This window comes from Lonchura striata, chromosome 3, assembly GCF_046129695.1.
Source record: "Lonchura striata isolate bLonStr1 chromosome 3, bLonStr1.mat, whole genome shotgun sequence".
NCBI classification, from domain to species: domain Eukaryota; kingdom Metazoa; phylum Chordata; class Aves; order Passeriformes; family Estrildidae; genus Lonchura; species Lonchura striata.
Genome location: NC_134605.1, coordinates 108,311,101 through 108,335,066, shown reverse-complemented (window position 1 = coordinate 108,335,066; position 23,966 = coordinate 108,311,101). Strand labels below are relative to the sequence as shown.

The 23,966-nt window shown below is 40.0% G+C and overlaps 1 protein-coding gene across 2 annotated transcripts in view; it reads right to left on the bottom strand.

The window, feature by feature from the left end:
* Positions 1 to 23,966, bottom strand: part of CLIC5 (chloride intracellular channel 5) — a 69,249-nt gene that overhangs the window by 3,307 nt on the left and 41,976 nt on the right. For both annotated transcript variants that reach the window (XM_021527240.2, XM_021527241.2), the window contains exons 2-4: positions 20,134 to 20,243; positions 19,672 to 19,797; positions 18,228 to 18,334 (exon numbers count right to left, since the gene is read on the bottom strand). In XM_021527240.2, coding sequence (XP_021382915.2) covers positions 18,228 to 18,334; positions 19,672 to 19,797; positions 20,134 to 20,243 — 343 coding nt within the window. The remainder of the gene's footprint in view (positions 1 to 18,227; positions 18,335 to 19,671; positions 19,798 to 20,133; positions 20,244 to 23,966) is intronic.

The following is a 23,966-nucleotide window of genomic DNA, read 5'->3' as shown; positions in this document are numbered from 1 at the left end:
CTAACCAGAGCTCCATAGAGCTGAAAGATATGCTACAAATGAAATGAAATATTAGCCAGTGTTAAAATTCCCATTTAACTCAGGTTCAGCTTGGGTGCAAATGCTCTTTCTGAGAGATCTCAAATAGTCTTGTGATGGAGAGGAGACTCCAGACTTCTTAGTTCAGCTACTGAAGATCATGTCCCACACTGCTGCTGGCTTCAACTAATTCCAGTCTTCAAATGCCACCTAGACCTCTACAGCAGAGTGCAAATTTTTCACCCAGGCAAGGAATTTGTGGGTTTATGCTTCATTGTCAGGACAATACAAAAGCTTGCTTGCAATAATGCACTTACAAAAAAGCTGGATAACTCTGTGCAGGTTTGTGCATTACTTGCAAACACTTGGGGCAAAGAAGGATCTTTCGTGTTTCTGTCTGAAGGGTAAAAACCATGATGGAGTCCTGGTCCCCCACAAGTGCCCCAAAGTGCTAAAGCAACATAAATAAAAAACAGCAAGAATTTACAATGTGAAAAAATAACAACATGACTCATGGGCTTAAGGCCAGAATTTCAGCTGGTGAAAATTACCTGCAGTGATTTATACCTGCTGCAGATGTGGCCTGGAGTCAGTATTAATGGCCTAATACTGTAAAATCTTACATCTCTGAGTAACTTACTGCCACTGAACTTAGGGGAGAGTTACTCAGGTGGTATAGCACTACAAGGCCTATGGAGGTAAGTACAAGGACCAATGGGTTCAAACTGAAATAGAGGAAATTTGGTTAATTATATGCAAGAATTTCTTTATGGTTGTTGTCCAGAGAAGCTGTGGTCCCATCCCTGGCAGTGCTCAAAGCCAGGGTGGACTGGGCTTGGAGCAACCTGGGATAGTGGGAGATGTCCGTGGCAGGGACACCTGCAATTAGATGGTCTTTAAGGTCTTTTCCAACCCAAACCTTCTAAAATCCTATGGTCCTAAATATATTTATGGACAACAGGCACTCAAAAGGGCTGCAGCAATCACCCTCCACAGAGAGCCTTGCTGGCACAGGTAACTCCACAGGCTCTGCTGTCAGCTGCCCCTGTGCTTTTGGCACAGAGAGAAAGGCAGCACATCCAGGGCCACTGAGACAGCAGGAGCTGAACACCACAGAACATGATTTCCCTGCTGCCCTAACATCCATTAAACCTGTGCCAGCAGTGGAAGTCAGATTAAGCTGCTTGATGCCTTGCTCCCACTGAAGTCTCTTGGCCCAGCACCAGGGAACCACCAGCCTCTTTTGTGGCTGACTCTGAGACACAGTGGCAAACCCTGGCTTAATTGATTGACTGGAGAAATTACTGTGATCCAACCAAAAACACCCCCACAAACATAGCAGGGAGGGAAAGAATTTTATTTCTGAAAGCAGAGCATCTAAAGCAACTGAAGTGCTGCCATCCATAAAACAAAAGTGTTGCCATCCTTCATATAATCACTTCAAATTGAATTTTGACACTGACATTCTGCTGTCAGATGCTGGCAGTGGTGCCTTTAATTGCCTGCAGCTGTCCTGCCTCACAGCTTCCACGGGAGGGTAGGAATTGTGGAGTGTGGCAAGGATTCAGCAATTTCTTTTTGCTTTGACCTGTAACACCTCTTGGTCATTCTCAGACTGTGTCCTCTTACAGTGTGTTCATGTAGAGACAGTGGACTTGAATTACTGGGATTTCATTCAGTTTTGTTCATCTGGGTTTTAGAGAACTGGCTCAACACTGACCACTTTCCAGTATTCCCTTCACCCAGCTGGGAATTTGGTTCTCCAAGTCATTTGAGCTTTTGCTTTTCCAAGTCATCTGAGCAATATTCGAGTGTCAGGAGGAGTCTGATGCTTTATGCTAGCCCATGAGGTAAGTCAGGTGTGTGCACAGAGACAACAGCAGCAGGTGAGGTTTGTTTATGTAACTCTTCTGGAACTTATTAGGTTTTGGGATTTTTTTTTTTGCTCTCATTGCTCTATCAAAGTGCGTCATGGCTGTCCCAAAAACAATGCCTGGAGTGCAGCCTGTTTGTGACAGCAAGAAAAACAACTATCTGAATTCATACTTGGCACTTGCATACGGCAGCTTTAGGCCAGAAATAAGTGTATATTCAAGGCTCAATACATCTGTGACCTAATTCACAGGCTCTGCTGCAGCCCACAGGATGCTGACACCTCACATTGAAATCACCACAGTCAGGACCATCTTATATCCTGATAGGCAAGAACTGAACAACTGCTTGTGACACCAATGACCCCATTTTTTAAAGCAAAACTCTTCTCAGTAAACTAGATCTTAGATCCTAGTAAACTTCTCAGAACAGCCTGTAAAATAGAAAAATAGTGAATAAGAGAGAACTGCTCTCCTTCCAATTAAATAGTGAAAAAAAATTGAAAAACAAAGAAAATTAAAACTCAAAAATTGCCATATCAAATGGATTTTAGGTGCATAGGGTCAGATTTTTAAGGTCTGACAATGATTTCCAAGGCCTTTTTTGAAATTCATATGCAAATATCCATGTTGCAAATCCTACTTTCTAGGTACCCTAACACATTCAGGTCTATCTATAGGATTTAAAATCTTATGTTCCTTGAGCAGGTTCTCAGGGAAATCCCCACCCAAAATAGGAGAATATGTAAAAGAATCAAATTTTCTCTCTTGCCTGTTAGATATTTAAGCATTATGTGAAAGATGAAAAATTGTGACTGGAAACCAGGAAATGACCTCTTCAGAATAGCCTAGAGCTCTGAATGTTCTGAGACTCCTCCTGAGGAAAAAACTGTCTGGGTTCACATTACTGACCAAACTCAGCTTGGATTAATTCCTTAAACTTGGATTTAATTCTAAACTTCCTATACTGTGGCTATTTCATGAAAATCTGGATGACTCTACATTGTCTCCACTGAGAACACAGGGGAGAGGATGCACTCACCATGGCAAGGGCCATGTGAACACCAGTCAGCACCAGACTGCATGAAGACATTTAAAAAGATGTGAAGATCTAAAACAATACTAATTCCCCATTTGTGAGAGTACCAGCCACAGTGAATTTCAGAAGTGGCTAAGCACCTAATTCCCTTGGCAATTTGTCCTCTGGGAAGCATCATTAAAGAACTAAATAGCTTTGCTGATTAACAGCTAATGGGTGGGATTCACCTTCCCCAAAGTGAGTAAAAATAAAATAATAGGTTTGAAATAAACACCCTGAGAGCTTCCTCTCTGTTCAGTGGAGTGTTCTATTCTACAGTTGGTTTTGGTGACCCCTAAATGAGCTGTAGGGAGAACTTCTCCTGAAGTGTCTAATCACACCCTTGCATTGTCTTGGTAATGTCAGGGTGGCGGATTCAATATTACAACATCAAGTAGAGCCAGGCCTGAGTATGTGGCTCTGTGCTGCTTTTGAAATTTCTACCTCCAACTGCTTCCCCACCCTGCAGACTTTGAGTAGGAACTTAGAGATCTCAGATGTGACCAGCTCTGAGAGATAAGCCCTGTCAGAAGCTTATCCATGCAAGAGCTGCAATGTCTTAACTCCTGGAAACCATTCTTCTGGACAGTGGAATCACCAAGCACAAAGGCACCAGCATCATATTGTCTTCACTGGGATATATTTGATATAACCTCGAATTCCAAGAAATTCTACCCAGGTATAGGTAAAATCCATGGTGGAACCATCTCTCTCTATTTCATTCTGGGCTAATTATGCAGCCAAAGACAAGTTCTAGCAATGACAGTCCTGCCCTGTCATCCCACTAATAATAAACAATAATATTAGTAAAAAAACCCTCCTGAGCTTTTTGTGATTTTTCTTCTCCCTTCAAAACTAGGATTTTAAACTACTTTACTTAAGAATTATGAGTTAGAAGCCAGAAAAATAGCACTTTCCAACCTCAAAGCAACCACAGAACACTTAATGAATGTATTACCATCTGTCAAATACACAGGGTGAGGTTCAATTTAGCTGATGATACCTAATTCACATTGACGTTCTGTTTTCAGCAGAAGGTTACTTCATGTTGAACAATCAGATTAACAAATTCTGACATGCACAAAAATACAAATAATGTAACAAAAGTTAATAATGGGCAAAACTATGCCCTCAGTTACACTGACATAAAAGAGGAGTAACTTCATTGTCAACAAGCTATTCCATATTTACTCCAGTTCAACCAAGAAGAGACTTTGGCTCTGTTACTCAACTCTTCAAGCAAAAACTTCCTTAAACTATTAGCCTGTGCAACTATTTCCAGGGGATGGAGAGAAACCCTTGTGCCTTGAAGTACTTATACTACATCTGAACAAAATATTGGAAAATGTAATGCATGGAGCAATCCTGCAAGTCAAGCAGAGGGCCAGATGACAAAGATTCACTAATAGGTACTCAGGGTGAAAGTTTGGCCATCCTGAAGCTCATGGAAGTTTTGCTGTTGACTTCAGTGGGATTAGGACTTCTTCAGAATCTTTGAAAGCCAAAATAGACTATTTTAATCAGTTAATCTGACCCCTGAAATAATACCGGCCATAAAACTTCCAGCATCATCAGTCATTTCCATCTCTGTTTTTTATGGGTCAAATAAGGCTGAAGCAAAATGGAAAGTAACTAGAAAGTAGTAAAAGAAAAACAGTTTGGAAAAAGTAAAACTGATTCAGACTGCCCACACCCACAGCGTTTGCAGAGGTCAGGCGAGGACTCTTTTTCCCCTTCCTTGAACTCCAAATATTTCCTTCCTTGTTTAACGTTGGGACAAGGAGAAATAGCAAAGCAGACAAAGCACATAAACACCAATCTCTGTGGCCTGAATGAGCCACTGGAAGGCAAATCATTCCATCCTAAAATAGTAGCCTAGGAAAAGCTGAATTACCACCAGAGAAGCCTCAATCTCACTTTCTCTATCTCTCTCACTCTCTCTCATAGGTAGACTGGCTACCTAAATTTAAAATAGCTAAAATGAGGTGAGAAGACTCCTTTTTTATGTGCTTGTTTGGAACCTCTTGCCAGGATAAGGACTTCACTTGATAGTTATTATGGAAAAAGATTCCAAGCATAGAGGGTACGATCACAGTACTAAGAACAATAGATTTTTAAGCAAACTGAACATAAAAACTATGTGAAAAAAGAGCAAAAATAGTTATTTTTTAAACAAACTTTAAGCAAAAAAATGCAAGATTTCTAAACAAACATGAAAGCAGGAAGTCATGTTTGGGGACAATTGGTTAAGTCTAGCCTAGACATCCAATCATTTTCACATCACTTTTTAAATATTGGCAATCTTCAAAATTAACATATCATTTCCAAATTAAAAGGAAAATAACCTTATGTTTCAAACGGTTTAACAGAAGATACTTTTACTTTCCAAAGCAAGTTATTATTCACAAAATTCCACCCACATATGCCAATAAATCAGGTTACTCACACCGCCCATGGCATTTTTATTAAATAAACCTTTTGTCACAAAACATTTTCTCTAAGTTAAGGACAAATATATGTGGCCCTCTTTCTAAGTGATTATCCCTGTGACAACAAGGCTTCAAAAGTGATTGAAGCCCAGCAACATCTTGTCTTTTGTAGCCAACATCTGAAACTACCTGAAGCTGATCTCAACACAACTGCAAGGTTCTTAATTGCCAAGCCCAGGCAAGTACAATAAACCATGGTCCATGTACAAAAATGAACGATTCCTGCTGCTACCCTGGATCACTGATTGATGTTTTCCCTTTTTACTGCTTTCTTCCACTGCCCTCCTGTAAGATTTATCCTGTAACACACGCAAATTAACTTGGTGAAATACCAATGAGGGAAAAGGGGGAACAGTACATAAATATTCACAGTCTCAATCAAACCATCTGAGATTTCTTTTTCCTTTAAAAAAACAAACCACCTTTCTTGATCACTTCCAGATTCACAGTTTGATATTATATGAGATCCAATACTGTTTTCTGGTAGGAAAAAGGAACAAGCTAAGAAACAGCAATTTAAGGTAAGAAAATAATATCATTCCACTAGTCTGACAGTCTGATTAAAAACCAAGGATTCATATTTTCACTTTCTTTTCTTTTTTTTTTTTTTTTTTTTTTTTTTTTTTTTTTTTTAATTTTCAGGCTGGCTCAACAGAGTATTATAATTTTAATCTGTATAGATTAATTCTTCTCCATGGAGGAGCTGTGACTGTGATACACATGACTCTGTACTCCATATAGAACAGTTTATCTTCCCCCCTGTGATGTTAATAAAACCCTTGAGATCTGAGTGCTGCCTTGATTTCTTCTCTTCAGCCATTTAAGGGTCGGGTGCCTTGTCTAAGCTGGTTCTGTAGGTTCCCTCTGTGCTCAGAGGGACTGAGCATCTCCAGAGGGTAATTCCATCCAGCTGCCTGAGCCACCTGATTCAGGCCAGCGTGATTCACTGCACACATGCCCTTCTTGCTGCCTGAATTACAGATGAAACCTAAAGGACTAGCTCAGACTAGACACCTCACTTTCAGGGAGGTGAAGGCAGGCAAGATGAATCCTAACCTTTGAATGTAATTTCACAGTTCACCCAAGTGATCTAGGATAATACCTCCAATTTTTTTTAAAGTCACTTAAATATTAGGGTTTACTCCCCACAGAGCCCATTTGAGCATTGCAGCATCCTTTCCAGGCATGTTTCTGCCTCATAAAATCCCCAGCTCTGAGCAGCAAATGAGTGGGAGGTCACTGAGAGAGCCATTGGAAATGCAGAGGAGGATGAAGTTGTGTGCTCCCATGCATCCAAGGCATTTAGATGCCTAAGTCTGGGCCAAAGGGAGTTTCTGGGGTGATTCAGCTCTCCTATTAAAGATGCTCCACTCCAGATAAATAATTCAATATTCACTGGAAAAGAGACCTGTGCATGTTCCCACAATAAAGGTGAATGCCCACACAGCTTTGTGAAAAAGCCATGATCTCTCTGCCCACTTAATGAATCAACAAATACCCTGTGTATGCAGAAGAGAAATAAATTAGTGTCTCTTATTCCTCAAATCCACTTTTTCCTGGTTTGGGGTTGTTGTAGGGGACAGAGGCTCATGTTCATCCTCCAGACAAGTCAGAGCTGGAACTTGAAAAGGCATTTTTTACTCCCAGTGCGTGCTGGGGTGAGCAAACACCAGGAATGGGGTGAGTCAGAAAAACACAAGGGCACACATGGGAACACACACAACTCTGGTCCTAAATGACCTTTCAGACATGGTCTGAGCCAGGCATAAACAGGGACACATTTTCCATGCATGTTGGCACACATATGATCTGTGTACGTGCAGTGAGAGAAATGGAGGTGCTAAGCCCCAGGAACACTTCCTCCAGAACTCAGAGGAACATGGAGCTGACACAGCTGAGGGATACCCAAGCACCCTCAGAAACCTGGACACCTCAAAAATCTCTTGATTTCCTTATGGGTAAGATTCCCCTTACCTGACTTCTAATTGTTAGATAATTAGTCTGACCTAATTGTTCAAGAATCCCTTATAGGTAGCAATGAGAGAAAGGCACCTCCAAAGGAAATTCTTCCAGCTTTAGACTCATATTTTGAGAAACATCAAAAACCCTTTAGAAATGTCTCTCTCCATTGATCAGAAATAAACCAGGACTTTTGAATGACTAATATATAATTCTTAGACAGATTTAGGTGAGATGATCCCACCCCTATAATCTCTTTTCCCTTCTTACCCCATCTACAGACTGATGATGTGGATTGATTGATTGATTGATTGATTGATTAGAGCTCCACCCAAAAAGTTTGGGATATTTTGACAGACATGTCTCAAAACCTCCATAGAAGGAATGAGACTTAAAGCTCAATTCCCAGCTACCTTTTCCTAAGACAAAGAGCAATGATCTAAGGATTAAGAGGTTACTTGGATTTAGGAGACTTGAGTCTCTTCTTCTGAAGTTTTCTATATGGCCTTGTAAAAATAATTTAAGTCATTTGCCTTGCCACGTCCTATATACAATATAAAAATAAAAATACTCTTTGCCCACAAACTTTACATTAGTAAAGCAGTAATGCACCAGCTGTGGAAATATGTTTCAGGTTAGATGTGATAAGCAGTAAATAGAAGGGAAAAAAGAGGCATCTTGGCATCTTTCTACGCCCAAATTAAACCTAGTGAAGCAGGTGAATCAGTAATACCTTAAATAGTAAATTAGACATGTTTTTCAAGCATCTAGAAATATTGTTTTGACTTGTTTCTATTTTTTTACTGAAAACTCAGTTTTCCTCCCTCCCTTTTCTTAGCCATTGTTACAATGGAGGCAAGAAATAAATTGAATACTTGTAACATTATCATGAAGAATGCTGTCAGAGCACCTTCAAAGGTTTCTTAAGAAGAAAACCCAGGTGTTCAAATGACACCAAAAGAAAGCTTCATTCCCAAGTCTCTTAGGAGTCCAAGTGACCCTGAGGGCAGGAAGCAAGTGAATGTAAAACTACTGGCCTACAAGTGCCCCAGGAAGAACTTGCGTTTCACAAATCATCCTGACCCTGTAGCAGCACTTAAGTGACAAGCATCATTTCTAGGGCTTGTCCCCAAGGGCCTGATCCTGACCTCTGCCATGCTAGTCTTGTGCAGGTGTCCCTAAAGCATCTGCAGACAAGCAGCAGCTGATTTGCATCAGGAATTTGGGAAAAAAAAAAATTAAGCCCTGCAGATTATAAACACACATTATTTATAGTATGAGGTTATCGCACCACTATCTCGATTTTTTAGTGTGTTCACTCAGAGTTGAAACTTTTGGTTTACTACTGAAGAGCAAATAAGACAATTCTGGGACTAACAAAAGGAAAACTAACTTCATGTATCTGCGGTCAAGTAGGAGAAAAGTGAGATTCTGGTAGCGAGTGCAGCTGGGCTTTAGCAGCAGTGCTCTGGGGACCTCTTGTGTTCCAAGACTTAAGTGAAGAAATTGGTTCCTGTACAGGCTGTTTGTGCTTGAATCTTTAATACTAATTTCTTCCAATTCCAGGCATGTAGAAGAATAAAGTCTGCTTCTGTTCACACCAGGATAATCCCAATTGCATTCCACTGTTTTCAACTATGTTGTTTAATTCCAGCATCAGTGAACACACATGAGAGGGAGACAAAGCAATGCCTAGCCAGCAGCACCTGAGGATGAAATTTTAAAGCTATTAAGTTCCCAAATCCCTTCGTTCACCTGAAAAATCTCAGTCTCAAATAGATTTATTTAGCATTTCCAGAATTTTCTGTGTTCAATTTTCCAGAATTTTTGTGTTCAAAAATTTTTACTGAGACACAAAAAGCCATGAGATTATGAGATTTACAAACAAGTTTCATCTTAATTCTTTCCCATTGTTTCTCTGCTTTTGAGATTTTTTTGCTTCAATAACTTGAAATAACTTAGGGATCATCGTGATTATGCCTCAACCTCCCTGAAAGGAACAGAAGCAAAATCAGTTATAATTAAGTCTGGATGTATGAAAACAATCCAAGAATTAGCAGGGAGGTCACATTGCCTCTGTCGCATCTGAGCTGTTGTGGCAAGTATTAAAAACATTTTTCCCCGTTCTATTCTCTCAAATTAAAAAAAATAAAAAGGCCTTGGGAATTCCAGCAAGAGGTCAAAAGAAAACAGTAACACAGTGCTCAAGAACTAGAGAAAAGCCCCAAAGACTCTTCAGTGCACAAAGGACACTTCAGTTTCTCCTGTTCTCTGCTCAATCAAACCAAATCCTTTTAAGGATGGAACATTAACATGTTTGTTCAATGGGCAAAACTCACTGGGATGTAATTTGTAGGAGATGATAGTAAATAACACAAAGATCCTTCTGGCCTCAAAGTTCATGAAATTCAGATTACTTTTTTCTGTAATCAGAAAAACCAGGATATTTTTACAATAATTATTTCTCTAATTCTCATTTTGTCACCTCATTTCTAGCAGTGTTTTCAAGCTGAAAGTCAATGACTTAAGATATATCTAAAAAAGAAACTTAGCAACATTGATTGCCACTTACATCTCATTCTTCTTTTCCCTGTTATTTTATGAAGAACATTTGCATGCATTAAAAAAAAAAAAAAAGAAAAGAAAAGAAAAGAAAAAAAATTATTTAAAAATCTGTTTAGGGAAAAACAGAACCTGGGCCAATTCTTTTCTCTTTGAAGTCCAGTTTTGCAAACTGACTTCCAGGAGCCAGTCACTGGGCTATCTACCATGTGATAGCTTGCAATGGCAAAATGTAAACCTGTGAACAATCCTGTTAGCACATCAAGACCAGCTGGGTGTTTAAACCTGAACATTTGGTTCTATAAGGTTTGGACACTGAACTGAGCAAAGCCATAACTTCATCTAAGTCCTTGCTGCGGGGAACACACTTAAGATACACCAAGTCTATCACAACAAAGGGAGTTATCCACCAGGGCAAAACCATAAAGCAATGAAGTTAAAACTCAATTCTAAATAATAATGTAATTTAGGCCTCCCATTCCAGCAGCAAGGCGCTTAATTCCTCCCAGGACTGCTGCTGCCAGATTGCTCTAATCCACTTCCAGCTGTGCTACTGCTCCTGAGTGCGAGCATGGGAGCTCGGCTGGGAAACAGAACAAAGCAGCCCAGTAAAGCCAGCAGCACTTGGAGGAATATTCCAACACACAGGGGAAATAATTCCCTCTTAAAGGAGAGTGGCTGCCAACTACTGCTCCCATTGCAAGTGTTTTACTCTAGGCCTGACCATGTACACAGGCCCTGACTCAGCAACAGCTTGACTAAGTGCCTTAATTTCATCATGTCATTAACCTTGTTGACTTCAGCATGCTCTGTAACTTTAAATTATATAAATACATATATTCTTTCTTTTTTTCTCTCTCTCTTCCTCCCTATGGTATTCTATGTTTTCAAAATTGCTTCAGCACAGACATGTCAGAAAATTTTGTCTGTTAGTAAATTTAATGCAAATATTTACTATTCCCAAAATGGCTGCATCTAAAACTGTTAATCAGGCATACCAAGTCCCTGCCTTGAAGAGTCTGCAGTCTGATCACATCTGGACTTATAGAAAATGTTCCTTTTGTGTTGTCTTCAAATAGTGTTTTTCACATTTCCATCAGGAAATCTTTGTTCCTCAATTAGCAAGGTATTAGAAGATGGAAAGTTTAGAAACATTCCCTTGTAAATTACATATTTCTCAAATTAAGGTGGTGGTGTGTTATCATTTTAGAAAACTGAAAACCTCTTCCTTTTAATGACATAACATTTCAGTTCTCAGTTTTGGCAGGTCAAAAGATATTGGTCCTTAAAGCTGTCACTGGTACCAGACAGAATATTGATGACTCTGGGCATCCAGCCAACATGATTTTGAGAACTTTCAAAAAGTTATATCTCAAGAATACTTATGTTACAAACTGCTGTTCCTAGGCTTTGATTACTGGGCAGAAAGCAGATAAAGCAATTTCGGGCAGGTGATAAATGCAACTTGCAGCACTTCTTAACAAGTTAGCACAAAGCTACACCACAGTTTTAGTGGTCTTTACATGTGTGTTTTTATAAGGAGACAGAGTGAACAGTTTTATTAGCATATCATGAGTGAGTTATGTGGGTCATCCCAAATGAATGGCAATAAAAGCTTTATATCACACTCACCAACATGTATTTGGTACTTTATGTGCCACAAATGTTGCAGAAAACCTATTTTACATATGTTTTAAAGACTGGGTATTTTTTATATTAGGGCTGGTTTTGTAAAGCTGCCAAGCACTTTAGCTACCATGAGCCCAACATTATTCAGCTCATGGGGAATAATAAAAACTTGTTTAAAATGTTCTGAAATAGTTCTCTTTTTTTGTGCTTCAAAAGGCCAAAATTAAAGAATCATGGAATCAGCATGGAATAATTGAATGGCCTGGCTTGGAAGGGACCTTAAAAGTCATCTATTTCCAACCTCCCTGCCAGGGACAGGGACACTTTCCACTAGAAGAACTGCCATCCTGACATGTTCCATCACTAAGCAAATCCTTTTCTCTAAAGCAATTTTAAAAGCTCTTTCTAGTCCTTCCTGGTTGTATGACAGAGGAAACTTGGTACTGTCACACTACAGGACAAATTGTGGCTTGTTCTGGGCATTGGACCAATGTGAGGTTTGTAGTGGAAAATGGAAATTCTCTACTAAATGAAATTCTTCAACTAAAGAGAAAGAATAAAAAAATGTAATGGCAAGTTGATACACAGACATCATACACATATTCACATTTTTGCCTATATATTCATATGGCACCTTGAAAACCTTTTCAAATAGCATAAAGCATAATGTTGGTCCCAAATTAGAGTCTGATCCAAGATCCCTGTCACAGGAAACTTTCCATCAATACAAGAGCATTTTTAAACTTGCTCTGGCAAACTCAAGAGCAGCTTTGCCAGGAATTTTTCTGGGCACTGGTTAAGCTTTTAGGCATGGAACAGGTCAGAAGGACCAAAGACTCAGGAGAAGCCATATCACAGTTACAACTGTAATATGACCCCTTTGGCTGAGGAGCCAGGCTGGAAGGAAGAGGGCTGACCCCCTGCCCTTCCCCACCATGGGAGGAGATGCTCTGGGGACAGATGTTTGGCTCTCAGACCACACCATGCTCGTCAGGATGTCCCAAGCTGCCCAGCCACATCAAGAAGCTCCTACTCCTGGCACAGGAGCCTCAGAGGGTCTGACCATGCAGCTGGTATTGCTGTGAATATTCTGTGCTGGGGTTTGGAGTGGGCAGATTTTCTGCTTATGACAAGAGGCATGTGGTGGCTTCTAGGAAGGATCACTGTGCACAATTCAGCCTGTGCACATACCTGTGCTATGGCTTTGACCCTCTGCTTAGAGGGAGTAACTCCACAGTGTAAAACTGAAGTAGGGCAGTTTTAATTCCAGGCCTCTGTGTGTGTGTGCATTTCTACTGCACGTGTACATACACAGCACACGGAGAGAGACATTTCCCACCTCACGCACCAAACCACAAAGTGTGATGGAGCTACTGAAAGAGGTGAACAGCACTTAATCACATGTGAATTAATGATTTAAATGCGCTTTTATTTTTAGCCTCTTGATGTAAATCCAAACCAGACAAGCAGAGTCCTCTGGTCAGACGGCTGGAAATTCCTCTGCACGAAATCATGTTGGTGGTCTCCCAGCTCAGTGCCTTCTGAGCAGCCGTACAGTGAAATATCCTTCCGTACCACTAATGAATGCGCCCACCCACACTGGAGCTGGTGCCCCCTAAGAACTCAATTCAAAAACAACTTTTTAAACTCCTACATGAAATCAAAGGGCTCATTCTACGAGCCAAAGAACTCACAATTTTAGGCGGGACAGTTAATGGGTGGTTACCCCAGGTTGTCCCCTTGGTTTGCAGCACACAGTCTCACAAGTAAAAATAATAAGCAGGATGCTGACTGTGTACACAGCATTCTAATTAGATTTCATCCTCCTCCAATGAATACATAAATTTTTGCTTCCCTGGTGACTGTACAGAGCATGAGTGACTTGCTCAGCATCAACCAGAAGAACCAAAGTAAACACACAAGACCTCAATTTACTTTCCTGTGCTCAGACAAGACTTCCTTCTCAATATTAAACAATCACTAAGCAATCAAAAACTCTCAATCTGGCCATGAAAACTTGAGCAAGAGCACCCAGGAAGACCTCTGCACTGAACCTTCCCAAGGATTCCTGTCTCTGTGTGAATGAACTATGGTCATTTCAGGCACAAGGGGTGAAGCCTGGCAACAACAGCCAGAGAACTGAATAATCCAGTGGTGCTACTGAAACACAGATCTAATCCCACAATGAGGAGATGACTCCTTCAAACAGGCCTGTTATAAAATTATCAAGTGGCACAGGGGGTGGAAGGAATAAAGTTCTGATTGAACTGACTTGAAATAATAAATGCACACACTTTCTTTAAACACAGCTTGCCACATCCTGAGAATCTGGAATCAATTCCTTCCCTTTCAAGAAGCTTAAAAGTGGTGGGACTTTGATATGGCATGAGCATGTTTGCTTCTGGGCTTACAGCCCTCACCAGCCCTTTCCAAAACTTTCAACGTTTTTATATTGTAAGACAGAAAAGTTAGGAAAACAAAGATGGAAAAAAAGAATCAGAAATTCAGGGAACTATTAAATCAGGGCAGCTTCACTGCCAAATACCTTTGGTAAGTAAATGAATCATGATCAATAACATATTGCCATGCAGACTTACAGGATAAGGTTATCGCCTGCTTCTGTGCCAGGCATAAAACATAACGGTGTGTGGCTAATGAAGTACTGCATGAATCCAGAAAAAAAAAAAATCACTATTTTTCTCTATTATGTTAAAGCATTTTTACTTCAAAGTAAATTTAAGTCATCCAGAAAAAACATAATTTTTTTCCATGAAAACTTTGTCAAAATTGATAGGTTACTAAGAAACACTTCTCTTTTGACAATGTTACATTTGTAAGAGGAAACTGTCTTGACAGAAAGAATCCTGTTTTGGTAAGGGGATGTTTCCGACCTGATTGTAAATCTGCTTGTGCAGAGCTGCTTTATACATTCATATATTTGCCAGCAGAGGGTGTCACAATCTCAGAAACAGACCTACAAATGTATACTTGCATCTGTTCATTTACATACGAGGACTCAGACACACACTAAAGCAAGGATTTACCAATCTCTTGTTGTTCTCACTGACTTTTCCACTATCCGGGGGAAAAAAAAAATCATTTAGCTATGTAGAGGCTGTGCTAGCAGTGGCATCTTGCCAGTGCTCTCACGACAGGAAACACCACAGTGACATGGCCAGCAGTGGCATCACGTGAAGTGTGACATTTCTCCATGGTCCTGGCTGCAAACTCTGCTAAGAGGGACAGCAGCTTGGCCTTCTTTTTGGTGTGCATCAGATTCCCATCAATTCTCACATCCACGACCCTCATGCTGCATAAATATAATTAATTATCCCAACCATTTTGTGTCACTTTTCTGCAGAGCTGTAACAGCCCCAGGCTGGGGTGAGCGGTCACATTGCACACACCATGAGACCTGTTCTAAACCAGTACCCTACAAGGCAAGGTCACACATAATTACACCTAACCCACACTCCTCACAGCCAGAGACAGGCTGATGCCACTAATTCCCAGCCTGATATCCCACATGGCATTGAATTCACTTCCCTTACTCCTGAGTTAAGGGAACATAATTTAAATAACTTGATGTTTGATGCTTTAACCACCTTGCTGTCCTGTCAGGCCAGGCCTCTATTTCCCATTAAAAGAAATGAAAACTATTGTTTATGTAATGACCTGGGTTCTATAATCTATTTTTAATTTACTAACAACTCTTCTATTTGTGTTTTGATCACATGCAACTGATGTTCCAGTCACTGGTGTGGCTTTCCAGATTAACCCAACCACTGGAATCAGCTGGAGCTAGGAATGGATATAGAGGATGACTACGAGACACATATAACCTTTATCTCAGAGCTGGGAGCTACAGAAACCATTTTTGATAACCACGAGCAGCAATCTCTGTTCTTTTTGGATCTCACCTGTTCATGCACAGACAGGGAAAGGGACTTCACCTAAGTAATTATATTTTTCACAGAACTATATACAACTACTTCTGCTGTTATATAGGAAAAATAAAAATCATATCACTATATATAAAAATGAATGTATAATATTTAATATATAATTATAATGGACTATAATACTCATACAATATTAAAACTATTTTCTTCAATAGAAAGCCTCAAGCTGTACCTGGGGAAGGCCAGGCTGGACATCAAGAAGAATTTAGTCAGTGAAAGGGTAATTAAGCATTGGAATGGGCTTTCTAGGGAGGTGATGGAGTCACCATCCCTGGAAGTATTCAAGAAGTGACTGGATGTGGCACTCAATGCCATGGTTTAATTGACAGCGTCGTGATCAAAGGTTGGACTTGATGATTTCAAGGTCTTTTCCAGATTCCAGATTTACAGATCCCAGGTCTTTTGGGATTCTGTGATTCTATTCTATTATTTTTAATAATGTAGCAGGACCTGTTGTAAAATGATATGCACCAGATCAGGGCTAAAGCCTCAGATTACTTTTGAATCAGTGTTGCAATTTTACAAAAAATTATTAAATATAAATCAAAAATAAATAGGTTCATTAGGAAATATGTACACAGTGTTGCTCTCCTCTTTGCATACAGTCTTTTCACTGCTCAAGAAATTTAACACAACTACTTTTTGACTAACTCATTCTCCTCCATCCTAATCAGCCTTCAGAAAAACAACTGCTATTGTTGAGATGAACCAGGCAGAAAGTGAATAAAACATCCCTGGGATTAGGGAGAAACTATTCTTCCTTAGCCCTTGAAAACTGACAGTCAATTACTCTGCTGAAATTGAGGTCTGCACTGACAGTCCCAGAGACCTTACTCCATTGATAGAAAAAACATAGTTATAGATAGAAAAATCCAGTTCTACTCTGCCCATGTCTGTTTTATTCTCCTTGCAATGCAGCACTCCAGCTGTAATAAAATTAAGCTAAAAGCTTTTCTCTACTTTGAAGAGGAAAGTTGAGCAGCAATACATTCAGAGACTGCAGTGTCTGGATAAGACAGGAGCAGGTAACAAAAATAGAGTGAGGATGTTTGCAGGGAGCAAAGATTGTGTCTCTGATTGAGCTTAACAGCTCTTGTCTCTAAAACCTTGGTGTGCTTAATTGTCATTTGCAAGAGTACCTAAACCAAAAGTTTGTTATGCAGAACTAGGGAAAGTTCTCTTTAATCATACTGCAGCTTCTGAAAATGTAGAGTGCTTTGTGGGGTTAGATTCCTTATCTCACCATAGTGGATATCAGACCTTGAATTCCAGCTCTGCTTATGGCCAGATGCAGACACCTCTAGGACACCCATCTATTCCTGGCTGGAGATGTCAGCCCTTGTGAGCCAAGGCATTTGAATATTGCAGTCACTGAGAAGCAAGAGTTGGAACTGTGCATGTGAGATAGCACAGCTGAAGATTTACAGCTGCACAGCAGACCATAAAGCTTCCTTCTAAATGGCCAGGATATTTTACTTTCATTGTTATATCTATTTAGTCTAACTCTTAATTTATCTTCCTTTTACAACTTCCTAGACAAGTTAGCTGAGCATCTCATTAGCATTAGACAAAAAAACCCCAAGTTTTTAGCATCACTGAGAAGTGAAGCACTGTAATTATTTCCTTCGGTTAACAACACAAAAATATTACAGAGGAGATTGTTATCTGACATAAATCATCATTTACCCATTTTTATCTCATGGGTGAGCCTTAGGCAATGAAATATAATTGCACAGATGAAGTGTGTGGCAGAGCTGGAACCTGCAAAATCTAGTGTTTTCTGAATGATGTGATATAAACCCATGGTACTCAACATGCCTTATGTCTCTGTGAAAGCCGGAACACAAGGGAGAAGGTACACCAGTGAATGACTGCAAATATTCTACTAGATCATCTCAAGGGATAGGGATGTGTAAATCCACAGCTTTATGGAGCAACAGGAGCCCAGACTCACTGGAGTTTTGCCTCTCTGAGGTGAAAGGAATGTGGAGAAGAACAGCAATTTCATTAAGAAGACTGTGTGGGATGCATATAAATATGAATGGCATCTGGCTTCTGGGGGACTCTTCATAAACAAATGTGAAGGAAAATCTGGAGCTTACACAGTGTAATTACATTTCTTAAATTCACTTCTGTCTTTTAATTATTTTATATGGAATGTCTTGATATAACTCAGTTTATATGAGCAAATTAGCTATAACAGCATAACATAATCATAAGAGGGCCAAGAGCCTGATGGCAAAATCTAATAAAGCATGAGTTGCTCTCACAGGTTTGAGTCCAGTCACCACACACTCCTCTGAGCAGTGCTGGGGCAGAGAAGGAGGTAGCACAGGCCACCAGTCCATTCCAGTAAGCAGTTAGGGATCCTGTTCTGGTGGGGAAACTGGGCTGCATGGAGAGGAGTCACGCCATGGCTGTTGGTAAAGAGGCTACCAAACACTCCATGGCTCTTTTATTTACTACTACAGATGTAGTTAATTCAGCTGTGGACATGTGAACTTGAGTCCTAACCAACTACCTCAAGCTGATCAGCAGCAGTGCCTGATGTCATCTGAGCAAAGTTTACAAAAAAAAAAAAAATTATGAAAGAATGGCAAAATTCTTTCACTTCTAAGCACACAAACTCCCTGGCACATTTGGCAATGGTTATACTCACCAGCATTATCCTGCTGCTTGGTGTTTTTGATGTATGCAGAAAATTTGGAAAATATATCGATTCCAGCAGTGTTTGATTCCCGATGCTTAGCAGCCAGCTTGGGGTACCTGAAAAGGCAAAAGCAGTGGGGAGAGTAACATCTTGTTACCAGCATCACAGCCATGGCTACAAATATAAATTACAAGAAGAGAGGAAAACCTCCTGTGTGAAGAACTGTAATTAACACTCATTATCTCAAAAAAAGAGTTTGGCAAGACCCTCGTAATGGTATCTGTAATCTGTCTGTGGAGGCAGGCATGTGGGGAGTTACATAGGGATGGTGTCAAGACAAAGGTAATTGCACTTTTGCTTTGTGTAACCACAGTCCAAAATCAGCCTTGAATCAGAAGGAAACATACATTTCCAGAAAGGTGCAGGGGAGTGTGGCAGCCAGATCACACCCTTAAGAATGGCAGCCGTGTCTAATCCCCTGCTCTGAAAATGTACTCCAGGATGGAACAGCAAAGGCTGTTAGGATTCACCAGGTGAAGGAACATAAATGTTCCAGTCCCTGCATTGCTTTTTATAGACATTTGGTGAAAAGGAATATATTGATTTGAAAGATAAACACAAACTAACAACTCCTACTGACTTCAGTGGTCTTGGAGCAGAGTATAGAAAATTTAAATGCCTAATCTCTTGCTTCAGGACTGGCCTATAGCTGCTGATTCACTTGGAGGTAAAATGCTCCACAAGGAACCAAGCCAAATTTGATGGATTCATAGATTCTAAGGTCCAACTCACAAGCCAACTATTTATTTTTTCCATTATCCTTGTATTAAGTCCAAAATGTTTGAATTACTAAGACATATCTGGTAAATCTAAACCTTTCATTGGTAGCTTTTTCATCCTAAAAAAATCTGGGCCTTATTCCTAATCTGAATTAGTTTAGTTATAACTCCCAGTTATGGGCTCTTGTCATTTCTTGACTAGAATAATGAGCACTTTTCTGCCTCCCGAGCCTCTTGTCCTCTGTAATCAGTTCCCCTTCCAACCTTCCTAACACACCATACAGCTCAGAAACCTCTAGTTTTTCACTGTAAAATGCTTTTCCTGGCACAGATATTTTGTGTGGCAATTCTCAGCATCTCTTCCAAGTTATTTTTAGCTTTGCGAAATGTGGCCACCAGACCCCTACAAATTTTTTTTATTACTGGTCTCCTTAATTCTGCATACAAGGGCATCCTGAAATGTGTACAGAGAAAACATTCTGCAGTTATTAGTCACATAAGTAACCTTCACACATGGAAGTCATCTCACTGAAGCCAGCAAATTTCATAAATAAATATTACTCCTGTAAGTAAAGGTTGTAGGAAGGAGTGCTTTTTAGGAACTCCTCTTAGGACATTTTTCATTCCTAGGAAATGGAAAACTGACTAAAAAAAAAAAAATCCAAAGATCTTACTTTGGAGGTGCAAGAATCTCTTCCAAGAATTCCTCAATCTTGTTAACATCTGTCTTGACTTCTCCATTAAATGTCAGGAAAGGTGGGTGGGTCCCAGGAGCCAGATTGTGCAGGTCAGCTGGCTTTCTGCAAGCAGAGAAAAAGTCATGAAATCGCTAATCTTTATGGTCGGGTAGTTGCACAGATATTTATAGTTCCTACAAAATCAGTCTGCCTTTTTTTCCTCTCCAGTAATTTGTGGTTGGAAGACTTTGAAACTACCCCAAGCACCCTGTTTAATATAAAAACATTCCACAAGTGAGAAAAAAATAAAAACAACAGCCAAACCTGAATCCAAACTATTTTGTTGTGCACCACAGGCTTTCTAGGCCACATAAAAATCTGATTTAACTTGGAGGGGTTTTTCTATAGTGCAAACACTGGGTTATACACCTATTTTCAATTAAACAAAACAATTTTTACCTTTTCAGATCAACAGTGGTGACATTGAACACAACTCCTTTGAGCCACAGGATCATGAATAGACGCTGGGAGAATGGGCAGTTCCCAATGCTTTCTCCATCTATACCAGCCTGGAGGGGGGAAAGGAAAAATGGATTTCAGATTTGTTACTCATTTACCTCCCTCAAGACAGAAAATTGGATGGTGAAAGAAAAATGAGCATTTTAAAAATAACCAGCAGTGCTTGTAATTTAATATAGTTTATCATCAACACAAGAATGGAGTTACTGTAGGATTCAGCCTTTGTCAGGAGCTCAAGGGTGCAACATGGAGCCTCTCCTGAGGACATCTCTAAGGAAATGTGTCCTTTGCTGATGGCAAGCAACATCCAGGGTGTTCTTTCAACTCTACACCTACAACTGCCTGCCTCATGGACAGGTTGGACACACTCAGGACTTTACTTCTGCTTTATTTAATTCTGTAGACTGCAGTTTATATCAGCTCAATATCTGCTTCACTGTTTTACTATCTAAAACATGTACTTTGGGGTTAAACTCAAAAACTCTGGACATTAACTTGTTCCTGTTCACATCAATAACTGCCTCAGACAGAAACAGCCAGGTCCAGACAGAAATCTCTGTCTGAATCCTCCCAAAGTTCAAGGCAGGTTTCAGCCACATTCAGTCTGTTCCTATCTCTAGTATCTAACAAATTGCCTACAAACCACTACACAACAACATAAAACTGCTAGTGTTAGCATTGAGGAGCAGCCTATTTTTTCCTCTAAAAATTTATGGTCCTTAGCCATGCAAATTCTAACTTTGAGCCTTGGAGGGATACAAATAACACCAGCAGAACTGAGCCAAAGCTGTGGCCAAGGACAACATCCTTCTACAATAATCATGCTTGTGGCCAAAGCTTTCAGGACGATAATTGTTTTGATAGATTTCCATTTTAATTTGTGGTACCATTGTGTTTAAAAGATTCTTATAATCTTGGTGAAGCAACCAACCTTCCGTTGTTGACCCACATGGATTGCATAACTGCATTTTAAGCACAGTGTGTGTCCAAAAATGGCTGATGAAAGAGCTAAGCAGATAAATACCCTTTTCCTCCGGAGACAATATTACTTATTATAATTATAATTATTATATTACTCTGTGGCTGCCATAAATTTTCTCTTATTAATATTCAAGGTGTGAGGTAGCATTTCTCTGTCTTAATGAATGAATCCCTTCTTATTACTGCAGCTCTGTGAAGCATCCCAGCACAACTAGAAACATTTTGAGACACGTCCAGTTGGTACAAACTCAGGCCTTGACTGTGAAATGTTCAGCCAAAAGATTTTCTGGTGAGCATCAAGAATCTTTCTCATGTCTTGAATGCAACTTTTGACAGTTCTGGGTTTAAAAACAAATTCACACTTCCTGTCACCAAACTATGGGAAGAGTGTGAATTCAAGGCTTGGAGACAACCTGGCATGAAGTTCAGAGATGTGTAAAGAGATTTCATCTGGGTTCAGATCCAGTTTCAAGCACTCAGACTCTAGAGCTTCTTGGATATAGGGGGGAACAGTCTGTTTGCAGTTTTACTTGAAATTATAGATCTGCAATATGTCTGGCACATGGCATATGCAAGGATCAACAAACAACGTGGGTGAAAGAGTGTTAGAACATGAGGATGAGTAGGAGAGGATGCATTTCCCATCTACCTGAGGTGTGAGTAGCCTGGATTTGCAAAATTTCATTAATTTCATCATTAGGTCTGTTCTGCAAATTTCATGGCAACAGCAACAATGTCACCATGGGAATACCAGGAACCACCATAATGCATGTCATAATTACTGTGAAGTCACATTTTCTGATTTGGACTTTGTTTGTTAAACCTTTGCCAGAAGCTTTTGACTTCTTGTCCTTCTTGAAAAGAAGCAAATGCTATGGGAGAAAGCAGTGATATGACACCAAACTTCCCCTTGATTTTTTCATCTTAGTAATAAATCACAATTTCACCTTTTTTCAGGAAAGGCACAGGGATACAATTTCCCTGCTCTCTCTCCGTTTGTTTATTCTCATGCAAAGATTAAGGGTTGCCCAGACCTGCATCTTCTTATACGTTCTCTGTCCTTCAAGGGAATGGTGAAAAACCATCTCCAAACCAGAGGACTGAAGGAAGGACAAAGCAGCTGAACCACACAACCACAGAATCAGTTGAATCACAGAATCAGCTGAATCACAGAACCACAGAATCTGCTGAGTTGGAAGGGACCCACAAGGATCACTGAGTCCAACTCTTAGCAAAGGACATCCCAAAGAGCTGCACCATGTGCCTGGAAGAATGATAATGACAAGGGAGGAACAGAAGTGATGGGTTGTGTGGGGCTAAGGGATGTAGAAGTCATAGGGAAATTCAAGAAGATGTGAAATCTGAAAGAAATAAGATTGACTTGGTGATCAAAAATAAAATTAATTGTGTAGGTCAAACGAGGGCTCCAACAGTCCCAAATGGTTGAAATTCCTTCTCAACACTTCCAAAGCAATGGGAAACATTTATTGCTAGAGACACATTGGGAATAGGCAGAGGAAACTGCAAAAACAAAAAACAAACTAAAGAAAAAGTACAGTATGATCTCTGTTCAAAGCTCTGGGATCTGGAAGCCAGGCTCATGATTTGGGTGGAGTCTGACTCATGGGTTTTGATCTCATGTGACTGGCATAACTGAAAATGCTACCACAAATCACAAGGCAAACTGGTGACAGAGGAGGGAACTGAATCAAAATCTCCCCAGCAACACAATTTATCTATTATATTCAGCTCTTTTCCTCTGGAAATTATAGGCAAAGCTCTGTTGGTTTTCTGAATCCTTTCTCATTGCTTCTAACAGCAGTCAGTAATTTAATGTTCAGCACTCAGAAAGACCAAAACCTTAGTAGGTAACAACTTCAAAGGTTTATCAGAGTTTTGAGATCCCTTGTGAAGTCTATTAACTACCAGGAGGAGATGAGAAAGAAAATTTCCTAGGCTTAGTCACTCTGAGCCTCAAAGAAAAACAGCTTTTTTAAAGCACCCAGCAGTGCCTAAATAAAAATCTGTTACATATTTGTCCAAGAGTAAGGGCTCAGAAAGGCAGGAATTAAATAATACCTTCATCAAGATCAAGAACTCAAGCAGTGGATGGAAAGAAAAGAACATATAATTGACAAGCTGGAGAACCACCATTTATCCCTGCTGTTTTTCACAAAAGCTTTCTCATACAGCTTCCCTGAAACACAGTGAAAGTGATGAAGTACTTATAAAATGGAGAAAGTTGGTGACATATGCACTCTCCCTGCCAGCAATATTGGATATTTCTGATACAGTGATTACAACTAGGGACAGTACTGACAATTCTGAATAAAAGACTGCAGCTAGGGACAGATTTGAGGCTTTGTGGGCACTAGGATCAAGGAGATAGAGTTGTTAAAGTGCACTCCCAATTGAGAAGATCCTCACCAGAACAGGAAAATTCCCATAGTGACTGTGGAAAAGTACAGTAGATTTGAGGATTAACCAGGTGAGACTCTTTGGCCAATCACTCACCTCACTGAAGTTGAACTTAGGTGCCCAAGAGAAGGTCTCCTCTGTGAGCAAGGCCAAGATGCACATCTGAAAGATTAATCTGTCCACCTTTCACTTTGACTGAATCCACTGAGTGTCTTAGTTTTGATGAGCATGGACCCCAGCAATAGAAAAGTCTGGAGTTTGTGGAGACAGAATTTCTATAGACTTATGTTTCTCCATCTTGGAAATAGCACTTTCTGCTCCCATTGCTCCCCACAAACATAATTTTATTAGTTTACCTACTCAGAATGTATGCC